The sequence below is a fragment of the Doryrhamphus excisus genome, chromosome 5 (assembly GCF_030265055.1).
Source record: "Doryrhamphus excisus isolate RoL2022-K1 chromosome 5, RoL_Dexc_1.0, whole genome shotgun sequence".
Lineage (NCBI taxonomy): Eukaryota > Metazoa > Chordata > Actinopteri > Syngnathiformes > Syngnathidae > Doryrhamphus > Doryrhamphus excisus.
This window is the reverse complement of record NC_080470.1, coordinates 25,559,982-25,580,000: the sequence shown is the minus strand read 5'-3', so window position 1 is coordinate 25,580,000 and position 20,019 is coordinate 25,559,982. Positions and strand designations below refer to the sequence as shown.

Genomic DNA, 20,019 nt, shown 5'->3' with positions numbered 1-20,019 from the left:
GTCCGACAGGCGAGCGCCTTCACCGGCCTCGCGCGGCGGCCTCGCCCCGCCCCGCCCCTCCACGCCGGTTCTCCCGCTTGACAGCCGAGAGGGCGGCTGTTCATATGATGTGTTCGACAAGCGAGCGCCTTCACCGGCCTCGCGCGGCGGCGGCCTCGCCCCGCCCCTCCGCGCCGGTTCTCCCGCTCCACAGCCGAGAGGGCGGCTGTCGGTATGATGTGTTCGACGAGCGAGCGCCTTCACCGGCCTCGCGCGGGGCGTGAGACCGGAAAGACAGACCGTCGTGAGAATGGAGAAGACAGAGCGTGGTGAGAACGGAAAAGACAGACCGCCGCGAGGCGGGAGAGACAGACCGTCGTGAGAACCTCAAAGACGGACCGTCGTGGGACCGGAGCGACAGACCGTCGAGAGAACTGACCGATTGGCAAACCTGACCCGCCACGGGGGGCCCCCGCCGGCCGGCGCTCGCGCCGGTGTTCGGGCGGACGGTTCCCCCGACCTGCGGCTTGGCCTCGATGGGCGAGGGCGGACACGCGGCGTGTATTTTGTGTATTTTGAATACACAAATATGCTACAATAACATCAGAACATAAAGTCATTGTACCTTGGAAAAAAGAATTAATATTGTGTATGGCTTCCATGAGCTTGGAGGACTGCATCCTTACGTCTTGGCAATGACTCAAATAACTCATCTGGAATGGCCAAGAAAGCAGTCTTGCAGGACTCCCAGAGTTCATCAGGATTTTTCGGCTTCATCTTCCAAGCCTCCTCCTTCATCAACAACCAACAGCCTGAAATATCAAGAAATTCTCGCTGCCCATTACATTCCAAACCACAAGAAAGGGCAAATTCTGCTTCCTTCTCATACTTCAGCCTCCACATCCAAGTTCCTGAAAGCCAAGAAGGTCAAGGTGCTCCAGGATTGGCCAGCCCAGTCGCCAGACATGAACATTATTGAGCGTGTCTGGGGTAAGATGAAGGAGGAGGCTTGGAAGATGAAGCCGAAAAATCCTGATGAACTCTGGGAGTCCTGCAAGACTGCTTTCTTGGCCATTCCAGATGAGTTATTTGAGTCATTGCCAAGATGTATGGATGCAGTCCTCCAAGCTCATGGAAGCCATACACAATATTAATTCTTTTTTCCAAGGTACAATGACTTTATGTTCTGATGTTATTGTAGCATATTTGTGTAATCAAAATTAAGTATATGTATTATGTCTACATTTTTTTGTATGCGACAAGACTTTTGTCCAAGTAAAATCTGACCTTTATGTCCTAATTAAATGATAAAACTCAATGAATGGTACAAAACTTTATTTTGATATAAAAAACATAATCTAGAGGGCTTTGCCTTTCATATGAGTCATTTCTGATTCCAATTGAGCAACTACAAGTCAAGTTATTATTTGTTGTTCCTACAACTTGGATAAGCGACAAGACTTTTGTCAGGGACTGTATGTCCACAAAATGACGGCCTCGGCTTCAGCTCGTCAACTTCGACATCGTTTATGTACTGTGTATTGTCCTATTGTCGGAGCGAAACGCCACTATTCGTGCTTCAACGTGACTTGAAACTTTGATACTGACCTTGTAGCATTGCTTGTGTGGCGTCAGAGTTAGATGGCAACTCCGGTGTTCTCCGTCAGGGTGTTGGAACGCCGACTCGATACCGAATGAAGTTGGCGCCAATGACAACGATGCTGTTGAAAGACAAACAGTTTACTTGGGCACATTTTCACGGTCGTGGCGGTGTTAACTGTCAGTATTTTCAGCCCCATACCGTGGTAAGGGGCGGCCTGATTTCGTCAGGGAAAGAAACACGGTTGCCTGCTGCTTCCCGGCAACTTTCTGTTTCGACTACCCAGCAACGAGAGAACACACGAGATCCCCGCACTTCCTGGTTCACGCTCAACCCGGCCGACATAGCTGGCCAAACACATGCCTGTAACAGTGTTGAAAAGTTGAAAAAAACAAAGCGATACACATGTTACATATTCTCAAGCATTTTCAATATATTCTCAAGCATTTTCGATAAAAAGTTTCAAAAATCACGTCTATTAGTTTTACAAACAGTAGTCGATGAATGTCCAACGGAGGTACGACTATGGCCGAGCATTTTAGCTTGAACATATACATCGTCGGTTGTTTTAACACGGCACCGATGTTGCAGCGTTTTTGACATCTCAAAACATGAAATAAACACGTACTTACAGCATTCCCTGTAGAATACTTGAGCTTGGCTGGCAACAGATTGACACAGCGTGATTGGGATGGTCGGCGCCATGTTCCGGACGAAACCAGGAAGTGCAAACAGGAAGTTTCAGCGCGGATGTGACGTCGTGTTTCACAATGATTTTACACACTATAACAAGAGAAATTATACTTTATAAGTACTTAAATACTTTCTAATACTTTCCTGAAGCACCTTGGGCACCGTTCGTAGGGTGCTGTGAAAAAAGAGTTTTTATTTGATTAGTTGTATTTCACGTAACGTCATCGCTGACTGGCGGATCAGTACGGTGGCCTGTGACGGACATACATAGATGATATCAGCCTCTATCGCCCTCTGTGGCCACTTGGAAAACACACAAACGTCTTTTTGAAGTTGACTGTATTTGGGACTGACAAGTGTATGTTGAGAGCACACAAATGACACATGATACAAATAACATAGCCAAGATTGACATAAAAATAATTTTTAAGGAGAAGAAATGAAAGAATTGAGGCCCTTAATTGACATCCTCCCTCGCCCGCATCATAATCAGCAGTTCCTTGTCCTCTTCATAATGTAGAGTCGATAGGCGCACATCCCAGCGTGCTTTGCGGGACTGTCTATGAAAGAAATATCTGTTAAATTACTTGTTTTAAGCCACGTAAATAGGTTATTCTTGCACACGACTATCCAAGTCTGTTGTAGATATATATAGAATAGATATATTGTGTTGATGTTTGATGGGGTTTTTTCATGACACCCTAACCCTAAACGTTATGATGGGCAATCATATACTGTGTTTTCTCAACGGTGAAGTTGTGGCTAATGTAAGCTTTGTCTTACTCTGCTGAAGATGGCGGCGGCGGCGGCGGCGGCGGCGGCGGCGGCGGCGACGGCGACGACGACGACTAGAGAGCATAATGAAGACGACGGCGGCGGCGGCGGCGGCGACTAGAGAGCATTATGAAGACGGCGGCGACGGTGACGGCGACGCGAGAGCATTATGAAGACGGCGGCGACGGCGACGAGAGAGCATTATGAAGACGGCGGCCGCCGGCGACTAGAGAGCATTATTAAGGCGGCGGCCGCCGGCGACTAAAGAGCATTATTAAGGCGGCGGCCGCCGGCGAGCAGTCTGCAGCGGCCGGCGAGGAACGGAACCTGGGGCGGCGCCGGGTGGCGGCCGCCGGTGTCCGCGGGGCCGCCGCCCATGCGGGGCTCGGGCCGAGGCGGGGCCGCCGCCCATGCGGGGCTCGGGCCGAGGCGGGGCCGCCGCCCATGCGGGGCTCGGGCCGAGGCGGGGCCGCCGCCGGAGCGGGGCTCGGGCCGAGGCGGGGCCGCCGCCGGAGCGGGGCTCGGGCCGAGGCGGGGCCGCCGCGGGAGCGGGGCCCGGGCCGAGGCGGGGCCGCCGCGGGAGCGGGGCCCGGGCCGAGGCGGGGCCGCCGCGGGAGCGGGGCCCGGGCCGAGGCGGGGCCGCCGCGGGAGGCGGGGCCGCCGCGGGAGGCGGGGCCGCCGCGGGAGGCGGGGCCGCCGCGGGAGGCGGGGCCGCCGCGGGAGGCCGGGCCGCCGCGGGAGGCCGGGCCGCCGCGGGAGGCAGGGCCGCCTTCGGCGGCCTGGACCGAGGCGTGGCTTGGCCGCCGGGTAGGCGTGGCTTGAGCCGTCTCGGGACCCCAGCGAGGGCGGGGCCTCCGTGGGCCGCCGGTGGCAGCGGGGCCGTGAGCGTGTGGGATCCTCGGGGCGTGGCCGGTGCAGCTGGGCGCCAGGCCACAAGCAATTTCATCAACCCAAACTGCAAAGTTGCGTCACATTGAATGGCAAGGTCTTAACATCCTTGCAGACCTTCTACCACAAAAGGCTGACAAATACTATAGGTAGCCCTGCGACTGTAGTGTCCTTTATAGGAGTCTATTTTACTATTTTCTTGTCATTTGGTGTAACTTACAACCTTTGTGTGACTATGTATTCGTATATGTTCAAACTTTACATTCCATGAGATAAAACTGAACCTTTCTGTCAATGGGCTGACATGGAATTGCCTTTTGTAATCAAAATCGTTATTCCTTTTGTCCACTACAGGCCGCCATAGTGATGAATACAAATAAAGCTTTGATGCTGTCAAAACATTATGGCTGACTCAACTGGCTGTGTCTCATTGTAGTGTGTGCATCGGCATGTCCTACTGAAAAAAAATTTAACAATTTAGCTCACAATGGCCAGTTCCCTTTAAGGAATAAACTTTTACAACACATGAGATTTAACTGGACACTTACATACAATATCCAACTGATAATTTATGTTGGCACACAGGTGAAGAGAAGAAATTAACTGCAAAAGACAGTACAGAAGCATAGTTATACAAACATCAGGACTTTGCCAGGTGAAACAACATTTCCCGGGTTAATCAGGACCTGTTGACATGAAAACACCATTGAAAATACTCCATTTCTTCAAATCAACTGACCTAATGCTAAAATATAAGAATTCCATCACACCGACCGCTATGGTTAAGACAGACAGCCATCATCATGGCAATCGGAATGATTTCTTGTATCTTTAATGGTTGCTAATCCCTCAACTCAAGAATCTACCAACCAGAAATGAATGAATGTTTGTAACCTCTGGCCACCTCTGATGGAACAAACTGTCTAGTCTGACTGCCTATAGGGGCGGAGTTCAACTTGTTCCATCATCGTTGAGATGGAAGACCAATGGAGTAGGAGGAGTTGCTTGGGAAGGTAAAAACACTGTCAGATAGGGTGATGAGTCTGAGGATGAAAAATGAAGGTGCGCTGTTCAATGTTGTTAGCGGGTATGTCCCATGAGCGGGATGGGAGTTGGAGGAAAAAGAGAAAAACTGCCTGGACGCCGATGAAGTCTTACAGAGCATTCCTGGAAGGGAAGGAGTTGTCATCGGGGCAACCTTGAATGGACCTGTTTGTGCAGGACATACAGATGATGAAGAGGTGATGGGCAGGTTAGCTATTCGGGAGAGGAACGCAGAAGGACAGATGGTGGTGGACTTTGCCAAAAGGATGGAAATGGCTGTAGTGAATGCTTTCTTCCAGAAGAGAGAAGAATATAGCGTGACCTGTAAGAGCGGGGGTAGGAGTCCACGGGTAGACTACATCTTGTGTAGACGCTGTCATCTGAAGGAGATCGTGACTGCAAAGTAGTGGGAGGTCAAAGTGTAGCCAGACGGCATAAGACGGTGGTGTGTAGAAGAACCCTCACGGTGAGGAAGACCAAGAGGGCAAAGGCAGAGCAGATGACCAAATGCTGAAATCTGAAACAAAAGTGTTGTAGGACTTTTAGGCAGAAATTGAGACAGGCTCTGGATGGTCGGGAGTCGCTTCCTGGATGACTGGACCATGAATGAGGAGGTGCGGGAGTGTATACGGCCAAAAAGGTTACCTAAGAAGAAGTGGGACATGGAGAGGACTGAAGAGAGTAGAGGGGGGGTACAGAGAGATGAATGCTAAGGTGAAAGTAGAGGTAGGAAAGCCAAAACAAGAGGTCTATGATGACTCCTACACTAGCTTGAACAGTAAGGAGGGAGAGATGGATCCCTACAGGTTGGCGAGGCAGAGAGACGGACACGGGAAGGGCGTGCGGCAGGTTAGAGTGGTCAAGGATAGGAATGGAAGTGTACTGACAGATGCCGGTTATGGGTTGGGAGGATGGACAAAAAAAATTTCAAAAGTCGATGAATGAGGAAAACAAGAAAGAAGGAAGAGTAGAAGAGGTATCTGCTGTGGACCTGGAAGTACCAAACATTGGTAAAGAGGAAGTGAGAAAAAAGAGATGAAGAGTAGGAAGGCACCAGATGGTAGTTATGGCATAGACTACTTGAAGCTAGGCTAAGGGCAGAGGTCACCATGTGGGAGCAGCAGTAGGGTTTCATGCCAAAAAAAAAAAGAGTACTACAGATGCTGTATTGCTTTGAGAATGTTCATAGAGAAGTACAGAGAAGGTCGGCGGGAGCTGCATTGTGTCTTTGTAAATCTGGAGGGGGAAACATCAGAGGCCACGCACTCCTGCATCCAAAGACACATTGCGCTCATCAAACACCTTTGCCGCTACACCCCCCCACCCCCGGTGCAGATATTAGGATGCTGATGTTCTCGTTGGGATGGATAGGATCGTGAACAAGTTCATCTGAAAGACATTACATGTTAGAGACCTTGGACATAAAGTCAGAGAGGACAGACTGAGATGGTTGGGACATGTCCAGAGTAGAGATAGTCAATATATCGGTAGAAGGATTCTGCCGGGTAGGAGGCGTACAGGAAGGCCAAAGAGGAGCTTTATGGATGTAGTGAAGGAGGACATGAGGGTAGCGGGTGTGAGAAAGACACATGCGAAAGACAGGGTTGGATGGAGGCGGCTGATTTGCCGTGGCGACCCCTGAAGGGAAAAGCAGAAAGAAAAGAAGAAAAAGACACATATGCACACATATACACATCTCAAATTAAAAGGGACAAAATACAAAACACTCAAATATGAAAAAATATATACAAATTATAATTCTGTGTACCGATATGGACCCGACTGAAGGGGGTTGGACATCGGTGCGATACGGGACGCGCCGCGCCCGTACTCACATGATCCAACACAGGAGATTTGTCCCTCGGGAGTGACATTCCCTACTGGATGGGGCGAGTGCATTCCCTGGTGCCCCTTGGAGGAGGCGTGGGCACTCGGCCCTACACGCCTCACTCCAGGGGGTGATTTCCGTCCATCACACACATCGTGTGATGCCAGGCATGATGACACAATGGAAGAGCACAATGTCACCTTCATCAGGTTTATTTGAGCAACTGCAGGAAACAACATTGTGATGCATCGTTTCAAAATAGGAATGCCATCTTAAAGTGCCAAATCATTACAAAGAAAAAGGTTGCAAAAATATTGGTGGTTGTCTCCATACTTTTAAAGCATACAAATTCTTGGTTACATTTCAGAGAACAAAGTTACAAGTTCACAACTGAAAGCGCAAATGCTACAGCACTGCCAGCTCGTGTAGCTCGCTCCTCAACCCTTGACAAATACCATCGTCATGCTAACGTGGATCTTTACTTGTCATGGCTCACGGTTTGGCACAATGTAAACAACACACGTGAATAAAATCTCATCTCTACGTGAAACAAACATCTTTAAAATAGATTCTCCTTTCGTTTGGAAGTATTTACACACTCACACTATGTACATGTTTCAAGGTCAGCCACTCCATACGCGACCTTTACAAATGGACACGCCTGAGTTTTACAGCAAAGACCGGCCGTTCACGTCTACTTTGAATGTTTCTATGTTGTCCGGCAGGAGGCTTCAACACCCAGCGAGTTTCCTGAGACTACCTGTGATGCTAACAGGTCAAAATACTTCTTCTAAATCAATCTGAAAACACAAGGAGGCCGATCTTGTTTCAATATGACAACGCTAATTGGTTAACACTTTGAGCATACGGGAGGCGCTGTTACTCACTATCAGACCTGGCTCGCCGACAGATATTTTAGTCAGCGGGTAAATTCATCTACTGATTCATTTCTTTCATTCATGGACTCGGAAGATTAAACAGTTCATACTGTCCGGCCATCCGTTTTTTACACCGCTTATCCTCACTATAGTGGTGGGGGTATGCTGGAGTCTATCCCGGCTGCCTTTGGGGGCGAGAGGCGGGGTACACCCTGTACCGGTGGCCGGCCGATCACAGGGCACGTATCGACAAACAACCGTTCCCACCCACATTCATACCTATGGACAATTTGGAGTGGCCGATCAAGCTAACAGCTAGCATGTTTTTGGAACTGGGGAGGAAAGCGGATTACCCGGAGAAAAGCCATGCACAGGGAGAACATGCTAACTCCACGAAGAGATGCCCGAGCAGAAAATCAAAGCCGGATCTTCTCGCTGTGTGGCCTACATGCTAAACACTCATCCGCCGCGCGGCCCAACATTCATACCCTGTCTCATGTTTATTTTGAAATTGGAATTTTGTCATCTTTTGAGATGCCTGTTTGATATTTGGAAATGAGTGACTTGAATCCAGGACTGGCCGCAGCAGAGCCCCGCCAGGTGTCAACTAGCAGACGTGTGATGTCATTTAGCGTTGCAATGAGACAACGTTTCAAAAAATATCCCTCTGTCTTTGTTGATCGAAATGATCCTAAGACAACAAGGGAAAGAAGAAAAATAAGTCTTAATCATCATCACAAAAAGTACACAAAACCTGGGAGCCCTGAGCGTCGTCGACATGCTTGGTTGACACCAGACGTGCATCGCCTCCTGTTATTGCACAAGCGCCGCCCATAGAGTGTCACGGTACACCTTCCCAGACAGAAATGACTAAACATTTGTTTACTTCTCTGCTGTCCTCCTCATTCATTAAGAAGAAAGACACGCCCCTGAGGTCAGAGGTTGACCTTTGAAGAGATAAATCATCCATCACTAGGCTCACCTCATCAGCTGGGTGGAGGTCAAACTGCGACTACATGTCGTCTGTGGTCAGGAAGGAGACAAGATGGCTGCCGAGCTTCGCCTGATTGGCTGCCTGTTAAGAAGCTTTTAACGTGTTCGCTGAGAGGGAGGAAGAGGAGGTGGGACGCGTCCTGGCATCTCTACGTGTCTCTGGGCTCCAGTTTGCAGGACAGGTCGAAGAGATGGTTCTGGTTGTCGATCACCTGCAGCTGTCGCACGTACGCTTTGGTCTGCAGGTGGGATGGCGACGTCTCCATATCCATGGCTACCAGAGGTGTCAAAACTGTTAGCTTCATTAGCATTTATATTGTATGTGTGTCTGTCTGTGTGTGTGTGTGTGTGTGTGTGTGTGTGTGTTACCCAGCTGTCCACTACGGTATCTTCGTATGCTTCGCACCATGTCGGCAACTTTGTGCTGAATACAAAAAATGACCAAAGGTAAATGCCACCATGTACCAACAACTGCAAAGCAATTTTTTTTTTTTTACCATCTTGTCAAAATTGACCAGCTGGCCGTGAAAAGTCTTACAACTCTCATGAAGAAAAGTCAAATCTGACAAGGAAACAAAAGAACAAATGTTGGTACTCCACACCTCAGTGTGCGTGTGCGTGTGCGTGTGCGTGTGCGTGCCTTTAAGCAGCAGAGGAGTGAAGGGGATGAGTGGAGGTCTCAGACTGGTGATCAGGTCTCTGTAGGACTTGTGGTTTCTGGAAGGATCCTGAGGTTTTACAAAAGAAAAGAAGACATCAGACGAGGGACGAAAAACAAAAACAACATTGAGTGAAGAAAAATAACCTCACAGCAATGCTTTCAAACTGCTGAAACTGTTTCCGGAACTTCCCTGGAAGACCCTGATGCGCGCACGTACATAGGTACGTGTGCATGGACACACACACACACACACACACACACACACACACACACACACACACCACAACATCAGGTTTGTTCAATTGGAAAATAAAGTAAATGTTGATTCAATAAATAAATCAACTCTCTCATGATCAGCAGGTCTAATGGTCTACCAAGTCTGCACTACTGGAACGAGACCTTTATCCAGGGTACCGCTATAGATTCTTCCAATGAAAGAAAATGACTTAGACCGGTAGAAATGATGAAAAACGTAAACAACCTCCGACGTGGTCATCACATTTGAGCGAGCGTTGGAAGTGCGAACATGACCTCAGCGTGTTGTGTGACGTGACATTACCTCCCAGGTAAGCCGCAGTCTGCTGAGGGCGGGGTTGTCGAGGCCGAGCAGCACAGCGAGGAAGGACAGAAGGTCCTGCTGCTGTTTACAGCTGAAACACATGACCATGGCAGCTTGGTCACATGACGATGTCCAGAGAACACAAGGCTCACATGTACGTTTATGCACGTTTGGATAAGTACTTAAAGTCATTTTCTAACAAAGAGGTCAAATTGAAATAAATCTGTAATATGAGGAAAATTATCTCAATTTAGTACAACAGAGTTGGAAAAAAGTTGAGAATATTTTATAAAAAAGAATGGTTAGAGAATTGACAAACCTAATTTTGGGAAAGTTATGATGCAACAATAAAGAAAATCATCATGGGAACAAAGTCACCATATTACCAGAAGCGCATTTGGGAAAATGACATAAGATGAAAGTTGGAATATTTTTACAAAGGTTATTTAAGAAGAAATATATTTGGAAAATAAAACGGCAAAATTTTGCAAAAAGGGAAGTTGATATTAATCTGCTTTTTCACAGAGTGACGAAGCTGAGATGAATGACATATGACTTCTAAGCACATACGGATACGTGGGTGGCCCTGGCTGGAAAGCCGAGTCTACCCTGCTGTTGCACATCTGCGGCGCCACAAAGCGCCGTGTTCTTGCGGCAGATTATGACATTAAGGTTGGGGGACTCACAGCGCTGCGATCTTGATGAACTTGCGGAGCAGTTGGACTCGTTTTGGCAGGGAGTGACACTGCAGGATCTCGGTGGCAACCCAGTGCTGGACCTCACTGCAGCGCTGCAGTACCAGCTCCAGGTTGAGGGGGCGCCAGCGGGACTGCTCTCCATGAAACAAGTAACACACAAACTCCACCTACAATGGGTGACAAGGCAGACGAGACTCACAGAAGCGGTCTTGCTGTCAGAGTGTCACTGGTATTGTTTATTGTGACAGTCAGGTGGCGTGTGTGCATGGACCGTGCGTGTGCACGTGGGACTTGCTTCTCCGACCTCGTGCACGCAGCTGAAGAGCTCCCAGTCAAACGCCACCAGCTGGTTGGCCACTTCCTCTGCTGACATGTCATGAAGTTTGCTGTCTCCGGGTGTCCAGTGGATCTCCTCGGGAAGAGGAAGCTGTTGGAACAGGAAGTGACATCATACACACAAAGCCAGCCCTTTCTGACAATAACCCAGATGTCATAAAGCTTCCCGGCCTGCAGCGGACTCTGCTTCTAGATCCATACTGAGCTTCATGCCAAGAAGCCAAACTGAAAGAAGCAGGAAGTTTGCAGTGGCGATGCCAAAAAGACCTTTTCTGGTACCACTCACCAGCGACTCCAGTTCAGAGGGTTCACAGGTGAACAGGTGAGTGTTGACCCCCAAAGTGGTGAAGACGGCCTCGTCACTGGGCCGAAACACTGCCTTTTCTGCACATGCACACACAAGAACGCAGGTAACCATAACCATTGACGCCAACGTTACATCATTTAGGGAAAGTGTGACGTAGAATGAGGACAATTTGAAGACTAGGAAGTCGTCACGGTGAGTCATGTGACTACGTCAGGGCCGTTGATTGGGGAGGGGGGGGGGCAAACGGGTATCTTGTCTTACATTATTTTGACCCGGGCCCGGCAAAGCTGTCAACGGCCCTGGACGACGTCACAGTCCAAGCCAGTCAAGCCAGCGGTGAAATGGGAACTAGCAGCTTGTGTCAGCTGACCTCCAGCCGACGTGACCGCCACCAGGATGAGGTTTCCGGGAAGAAGCGGCTGCTCATCGCTGTACTGCAGCTTTTCTCGAACCAGAGCCAGGATGTCTCCCACACGGCAGGACAGGCGACTGCGGATGGTGACGTAGGAATGATCGGGAGTGTAGACCCTGCAGAAGACTGGCAACGTAGATGCACAGCGTTAGCTTAACATGCCACCGTGCTAGGTGAAACAGGTCTAGTCAAGAAATGCCGCACTCTCATCAGAGCCTCTGAACGCCTCCCTGGGCTGCAGACAGGCGTCGATTCGTCGAAAGTGTCTGAAGAGCGGTCGCACTTGCTTCCTTCTGCTTTCCTCCTCCTCGTCACAGCTGACAAAACACATACACACACACACACACACACACACACACACACTCGCAATTCAATCCACTTCATTTATCTAGCGCATTTTATAAAAGCACTGCACGTAAGACCTGATTCATATATCAACCCCTATACCCATTACATTACCAAAGTGGGGTTCCTTTGTAGTTGGGAAGCACTTTGGGCGTGTGACCAATCACAGCAGAGTGGGTGTTGCCCGAGGCAGGCAGTGGGTGGAATAAATTAAACAGTCCGTTTTGGCGGGAGGCACAAATCCAAGGAAAGAAAGCCGACATAGGTACAGAATCTCAAAAGTTTTCTGTGCAGGTTATTGTGTTTAGTAGCCGACCGAGTAAATCCTTCCATACATGAACGCTCAATCTCCTCACCATGACAGCCTTTCATTCATCTTTAAAATCTGCCACGGCGCCATGTCATCAACGCGGCTTGTTTACGTTTTATCATTTCGACCGGTACAAGTCATTTCCTTATTGGAAAAATCTTTACCGGTACCCTGGAGGATAAATGTCTGGTTCGAGTAGTGCAGACTTGGCAGTAACATTAACAGCCACTACAGCTGCCCAGCTCAGTGGCTGGAGGTTGTCGGGGTTCACACCACCTGAAGTACCCGGAGGGAGAAGAGGCCGGAGAGTACAACGCTTCTCGTGTTGCCCAGTAATGGACATTAACGCAGTTTGTTTGGCCCATCATACTCTTGTTTCACACACAATGTCCTAGATTTGAAGTGATCCCTGACCATCATACACCAGCAGAGGTGTTATGAGGTCCATGGTCCTCAGAACAAACGACAAAACAAACATAAAACCAATCACAGTGAGCTGTGGGAAGCGGCGAGCCAGACACACTGGTGCCATCTTACCCACCATTTTAACACATGAGTGTGTGTGTGTGTGTGTGTGTGTGTGTGTGTGTGTGTGTGTGTGTGTGTGTGCGTGCGTGCGTGCACACGTACGGGCAGTGTAAAATTTCTGTCCAGCGTTGCAGTTTGACCACATCGTCCACCAGCTCGAGATGACAACTCAGTTCCTGAAGCGCGCACCCGTACAACTCCTCCACACACACACACACACACACACACAGAGAGTCATGATGTGTGTAGTCACACCTGTGTATAGTTGTGTAGTGTTGTGTGTATCACCTTGGGGAACTTGTCGCCCTCCTCTTGCAGGAGTTCTCGGTACATGTCGAGGTATCGGAAGGCAACACTGAGGACCGCCCGCTTCCTGTGCACGGCATCCAGGCCCCCTCCTTCTCTGTCATCCTTTTCACCACCTGGCCCTGGCCCCTCCCCCACATGCACAGAAAATCTGAGAGTGGTAGTGAAGGAGTTTACCCTCAGTTTTGTCTGCCAGGCTAGGAGTGAAAACATCACAGTCCACGTGTTTGTGTGTGGTCGTGCACATGGAGGATACTGCTGCAGTAGAACTTGCTGGAAGGTGTCTGCCGTCAGGAAGATGGGATGGGTCAGCATGAAGTCGTCCAACAACGTCTCTATACACACACACACACATACACACATTTCCAAACACATTTTTGTACTTAAGTGTGTCACTGTGTGTGTGGGGGGGTGGGGGGGGGGGGGTGAGTGAGACAGAGCGAGAGCACGAGAGACAGAGATCCTAACTGCAGTGGGAGTGTCCTGCCCAGCCTGCCTTGCTGCAGAGGGTTGCCATGGAGACAGCAAGAGGATGAAAAGGGAAGTGAGATAGATGAACAGTGTGCATTAGTATGTGCACGTGTACCAAAGACAACATGGCAAAAGAAATGTGCGCATGAGGAGAGGGAAGTCAAAGGCGGAGCCAGCCAAGATAATGGGTGGAGCTATGCCAGTCACATGACTGATGGCTCCCTCTTTCAGCTAGGGTCAAGTGAGGTCAAAAGGTCAATGTGTGCAGCAATAATCACTCACATGTAAGTACACGACATGGCTATAACATTCTATATACACACTGAGTGATGCACGCAGCTCAAATACATCAAATGAGAAACATAACAGTAAAAAAATAGAAAAGCATTCAAACACAACATTCAGAGCTAAAAAAAAGGCCCATACATAATCATCATAACCCATTTAAGGAATAAATAAGCTTGTGCGTGTTACTATAAATGTGTTCAAGCTGAGAAGTGAACAAGCAGTGATGTCGGGAGTTCAGTGTTGAGTTTCAGATTTGCGTAGGTAACGGAAGAAGAAGATGCAGCAGCGATGATTGGGCCCGTTGTGATGATATGCAAAGTCCAAAAAGGCTGTTGCAACATCAGGGTGTGCTGTTTTTTCTCTCCAACATTACAGTAACATTACTGACACCTAGTGACCACTGTACATTTGGGGTAGACGATCAAGTGAAGCTGAAAAATTGGAGCATAAAGTAGCAATATTATTGGTAGTAATTCTTTTAGTAATAGCAAAATTAATTAGTTACATACTAGAAATGACTAAAGTATAATATTACTAGAACTAATATGTAGAGTATGATTTTCAGTTAGAGAAAAGGGTTGTACATCACTTGTGTGTTCTTGTTGGCGCATACTGACACACACACACACACACACACACACACACACATTCCTGTACAAACACGCAGGAACACACCAGAAGAGTATTAAGCAGTCTGAAAGAGGACAGCAGGGATTATGTAATCCCCCCCCCCCCACACACACACACCTCAACGCGTCTGCCTTTCTATTTATTACACTGATAAAATACAGGGCTCCATTTGCTTGGAAAAAAGCAAGGCAAGTTTTTACATCACGTTATTATATAGTGGTTCGCAGGGTTAGAAGTGCTTCTCCAATGTTTTACAGTCACGTACCCCTTCAGCCATGTACCCCGTACTCCTGCACACTTCAAAAACATAAACCATATTATGTTCACAAACTTCAAATTTTGAAGATAATTCATTTGTTCATTCTAGGGCCGCAGCTATCGAATACTTTGGTAATCAAGTATTCTACCAAAATTTTTGCCAATTAATCAAGTAATCGGATAAAACACATTGTTGCTCGTTTAAAGAGAAATAATACATTCACAAGAAAAAATAAAACATTTGACTAAGTAACAAAGAAGTAATTGGTTGAATTATTTACATATTCCAGCATTTTATTTCTTAAATTGATATAGTACATAGTGTAGGTAGTGGTTATGTTTATATAATGTGTGTATACTGTGTGTATATATATATATAAATATAACCACCACCTACACTATGTACTTTGTCCATTTAAGACATATATATCTATAGGTTTCCAATGTTGTCAAATGATGTCCTTCTGTCGGTGCTCGCTCAGGGGCTTTGAATTGGTTGCGGCGGGATTTCCCGGAATCCACTCATCACGCAGGCGCAGTTGGAGCAGAGTAATTCCGACCAGCAAACTTTCAGCTTATTAAAGACAAAAATCCAAACTATGTGTTTTGAACAAATGTAGATGAATTCAAAACGTTATATATTCTTGTCAAGAGACAAACCTCATTTGCAGAGACGTAATTATGTTACCATTACATATTCTCAGAATGACCTTTTTCAGTGTAGGGTGACCATAATTTGATTAGAAAAAAACAGGACACTTGGCCCACCAATGAGATACTCACAGATGTAATCGGATAAATACATTTAAATACATTTAAAGGGGAAGGACACCTTCCTTGGAATTTTGCCCATCATCCACAGCCCTTATGTGAAACATGAACACACATTTCTTTCCCTTTTCTGTGCATTCCAACAAGTTTTAAATGACTTCATGTGAACGAGTTAACGATGCACTTCATTGGGATGTACCTATTTCGACTATGAAAAAAATAACAAATGTTTTATTGTTTGATATACATGCTGTGATCAAGCATTAACGTGTGCACTGATGGTAACATGTAATACTTAGTGTCTTCCATATTTTGATGACACTGCAGAAACGTCTTTCCCAGGCGCATCGATTTCACATCGCCCGTGCAGCTTAGCTACTTCAGTCAATAACAGCAGCATAGATACAGCAACGGGATGGCTTCCAGTACAAGACGTGTGCTCCGGTCCTCAGGTCAAAGATGCTGGCAGGAAACCAGCATCTTGTTGAGTCTTGGTAGCCACGTGGAGAGTTAGGTCTTCCGTCGTTCCATCTATGGCACAAGCAGCTCACAGAGTGTGGTGTTAGTCCGCCAGATGTGGTTGGTTAATATAGATATACAGTAAAAGGGAAAGAAATATGTGTTCATGTTTCACATGGACTGTGGATGACTGGCAACATTCCCCAAAAGTGCAGTTCCTCTTTAATGTACGCCTCCTTTACAAATAGAAAATTGTTGTATTTCATAATACTATCCATAACCGCGCACACAAATTCACCGTCTCACAATGACTCACCATGCTGTATTATGGCTAAGTCATATCTCTTTGACAAGATGAAATGGTGCAAAATAGCTGTAAAATCTGTGGAATCAAATCAGATTTTATTAGAATTGCCCGATAAGAAAATAGCTTACTTTCAAGACTGACTGGGCAATCTAAAAATATGAAATAATATCAGCTGTATGAGCAAATCCAGTCTGATGGCTGAATAAAAACAGCAAAAAAATAAGATATCTTCATGACTTTCTTGAAAGAAAAACAGCTAGAAAGGTGGACATTTGACGTCCTCTGAGGTTTTCGAGTTAGGGTTTTATTCGTCCGTCTTTAAACGCAAGTGCATTCAGTGTGTTTAGTAATCAATGGCATATGTTTAGTAAGAGTGGACGTTAGCCATTAACAAGAAGGCTGACGACCGTGCCACTCGGTCACATGACTCACCAGTGCACTGCCCGTACCGTCTTCCGGTCACGCTGTCCAGGAGGGCGAGGGTGAGATTTTCGGGCGTGTCGGCGTGAAGCGTCACCTCGCCCCCGATGATGTCGGCGACCACGCTGGCCTCGGAACTCTGCTCGTCGCTCGACTGGGACGGACTGCGGACGTCTCCGCAAGCCGAGCCGTTGGCCGGAGCGGCAGCGGAGGGCCAGGGGGGAGGGTCTTCGCTGTCGGGACTGCAGAAGTCAAAGGTCAGACGAGACGTTGACGTGAAAGTCTCTCGATCGTGACAATCAGGCTGCAGGCTGATGCTTGTGACGTCATCGTACTCTGCGTGTTGCGTAACCGAGCAGCGCACCCACGGCCCTCCGCCCTCTTACCTGAGCACCTCCCGGGCTTGCCCCCCCTCCGGAGACGTCTCCCTGAAGAACGGAACCACACGCGACAGGCTGGCCCTTCGCCGCGATGCCGCGCTCCCCCCGCTGGCCTTGTGATGAAACCAGGAAGTGCAAACAGGAAGTTACAGCGCGGATGTGACGTCGTGTTTCACAATGATTTTACACACTATAACAAGAGAAAGAATACTTTATACTCCTGAAGCACCTTGGGCACCGTTCGTAGGGTGCTGTAAAAAAAAGGAGGTATTATTTAATTTGTTGGATTTCACGTAATGTTACCACTTACTGGCGGATCAGTACGGTGGCCTGTGACGGACATACATAGATGATATTAGCCTCTATCGCCCTCCTGTGGCCACTTGGAAAACACACAAACGTCTTTTTGAAGTGTACTGTATTTTGGACTAACAAGTATATGTTGAAAGCACACAAATGACACATGATACAGATAACATAGCCAAGAGTTGCATAAAAGTAATTTTTAAGGAGAAGAAATTCAAGAATTGAGGCCCTTAATTGACATCCTCCCTCGCCTGCATCATAATCAGCAGTTCGATAGGCGCACATCCCAGCGTGCTTTGCGGTACTGTCTATGAAAGAAATATCTGTTAAATTACTTGTTTTAAGCCACGTAAATAGGTTATTCTTGCACACGACTGGCCAAGTCTGTTCTAAATCTATCTATTGTGTTGATGTTTGATGGGATTTTTTCATGACACCGTGACTGTAATCGTTATGCTGGGCAATCATATACTGTGTTTTCTCAACGGTAAAGTCATGGCTAATGTAAGCTTTATCTTACTCTGCTGAAGATTGCGGGACAGCGGACTGACGATGACGCTGACGACAATAGAGCAATATATATAATAATAAGAGCAATATGAAGGCTGCGGCCGCTGGCGACCAAAGAGCAATACGAAGCCGGCGGCAGGGCGCAGACTGCAGCGGCCGTCAGGCAATCTGTTGTCAGCTGCCGGCCTGCGGGCAAACTGGAAACGGTGGCCGGTGGGCAAACTGGAGGCGAGGGTTGGAACCTGAGGCCAAGCATCAATCTAGGTCCACCAATTTTTCGCCATATCATCAGACAATTATTCTGCACGAGTGTGCAAAATTTCAGGGACGGGACTCAACAGGAACCATGTTTCCTTCCCAAATAGATTGACCACGAAGCCGGTCAAAGGCCCTAAAAAAAAACAAAACTTTAATAAATTCATCAAGCATCGAGATAAATCCACCAATTTTTCACCACATCATCAGACAATTATTCTGCACGAGTGTGCAAAATTTCAAGAGTCTAGCTCTAAAGGAACCTTGCCTAGTAATCGAACAGACTGCTCAAAGGTCATAGGTCACCATCAATTTGTTGAAATTAGAAACACTTTTTCTAGGAGTTTTTTTTTTTGTTTTTCAATATGTTGCAGACACCATCCCATCAATTAGGAAGAAATTGGTCCCAGCTCGATACAACCTTGCTAAAGCTAAGTAGCTAACCAAAAGTTGCACAGATGCGAAACTGTGCACACTTGCTTTATATTCTTTGTAGATGTTCTGTTGCGTTTTTTGACACATTTGAACATTTTTTGTCCGATCGGCGGGGGCGTGAACATGAGGAAACAACTAAATTCCGACGCCCGCTGGTCGAAAAGTACATGTCCGACCGACACCCGACTGATGTCGATCCGCTCATCTGGAGGCCCCCAACAACATACTCAAATTTCAGACCTCTGCGTTGTCTGGAAAAAAGATTTCTGCGGGTTAGGGTTATAGCACGACGATGACTCTCAGAGCCTTTGTGGCCATTTCAGCCAGATTTGGAAAATAAAATTATGAAAAAAAATGAATGGACTTTCTTCCATTGGAGTCTCACAAGGCTGGAAAGACAAAACCTCTGAAAAATATGGGGTCGCTGGGGTCAATATGGCCCTCGCAGGGCGTGAAAAACTGCTTTCCCTCCAAAAAACCCTCTTTTTTCCCATAAATCTCGGAGCCTTTGATCCAGGACCCTGATTTTTTGATATGTGTATCAGGGGCTGGCCGCTGACCTGCGTGCCAAGTTTCAAGTGTCTGGCTCAAAAGGGGGCGTGGATAGACCTGCAAACCCACTAAATTGAGGCCTGCTTGAGGTCAAAGGTCACCCCTTTCTGAACTAAAATGGACTGACTTTCTTTCATTGGAGTCTCACGAGGCTGGAAAGACAACATACACAGCAGCTTTGGCAGTTGCTAAGCACTACCTCTGCTGTGCCTGTCGTGACACTGCCTGCAGCTATGGTCATTCCACCATCACCATCACCACCACCACCACCACCTGCTCATAGCCCATTGGAGCAGGAGCAACCACCTCCCGTGTCAAAAAAAAAAAACTCTAACAAAAACATGTCTGTGCTGTGGCCAACCAAAATCAAAATATCAAGGGGATGGGACATCAATACATGACTTTTATCAGCGGGGCCCTGTCAGATACTTTTATTGCTCCACAAAAGTGTTCCAAAAATATGGTGCAGAAGGTCTGACAAACCCCAAAATGCCGTTTCAAGAGTTCAGTCAAACAGATTTCTTCCAGCGAGAGCTCGATGATACAAGAAAGAAGGTGGAGGAAAAACAGCAGAAGAGGAGGAAGAGGGAGGAATCTCCTCCACCCCCTGTCCGAAAATGCCGTTTCTGCAGGATACAGCTAAAGCAGGGTCCGAACTGCCCCCACATCCACACTGGCTTTCCAGGGCAAGCAGGGAAGTACATCTACTGCCCTGCCAAAGTCTTCTCTATCTATAGAGAGCACGGGATGGAAAGAGAGATGAGCTGGAGGGAGTTCCAGGCCTCTCCTTTTTATGAAAAGGAGAAACGACACCAAAATAAATGAACATTTTTTTATT

At 47.5% G+C, this 20,019-nt stretch overlaps 3 protein-coding genes across 8 annotated transcripts in view; all 3 read right to left on the bottom strand.

The window, feature by feature from the left end:
- Positions 1–3,400, bottom strand: part of LOC131129538 (uncharacterized) — a 29,871-nt gene extending 26,471 nt beyond the window's left edge. Inside the window, exons 1-4 of one of the 2 annotated variants that reach the window (XM_058073206.1) lie at positions 2,540–3,400; positions 2,212–2,447; positions 1,781–1,942; positions 1,588–1,700 (exon numbers count right to left, since the gene is read on the bottom strand). The gene's annotated coding sequence lies outside the window, so the exon portion shown is untranslated. Of the gene's footprint in view, positions 1–1,587; positions 1,701–1,780; positions 1,943–2,211 lie in introns of both variants that reach the window. The other variant, XM_058073205.1, reaches the window with a different exon arrangement.
- Positions 3,401–3,829: 429 nt separating this feature from the next.
- On the bottom strand, positions 3,830–17,269 carry LOC131129240 (rap guanine nucleotide exchange factor-like 1; the record flags this gene model as incomplete). The annotated part of the gene is made up of 16 exons (XM_058072549.1): positions 3,830–8,951; positions 9,047–9,101; positions 9,175–9,239; positions 9,318–9,405; positions 9,488–9,538; positions 9,898–9,988; positions 10,584–10,762; positions 10,900–11,022; positions 11,218–11,315; positions 11,609–11,776; positions 11,855–11,967; positions 12,936–13,033; positions 13,122–13,290; positions 13,396–13,474; positions 16,756–16,985; positions 17,130–17,269. Coding segments are annotated over 16 exons (1,872 nt in total), but the record flags the coding sequence as incomplete, so codon positions are not given.
- The window catches only part of dnm3a (dynamin 3a), a 25,632-nt gene continuing 22,756 nt past the window's right edge, over positions 17,144–20,019 (bottom strand). For 2 of the 5 annotated variants that reach the window (XR_009129795.1, XR_009129794.1), the window contains exon 22: positions 17,146–18,330. The gene's annotated coding sequence lies outside the window, so the exon portion shown is untranslated. Of the gene's footprint in view, positions 18,331–19,802; positions 19,913–20,019 lie in introns of those variants that run through there. The other 3 variants (XR_009129796.1, XR_009129792.1, XR_009129793.1) reach the window with 3 other exon arrangements.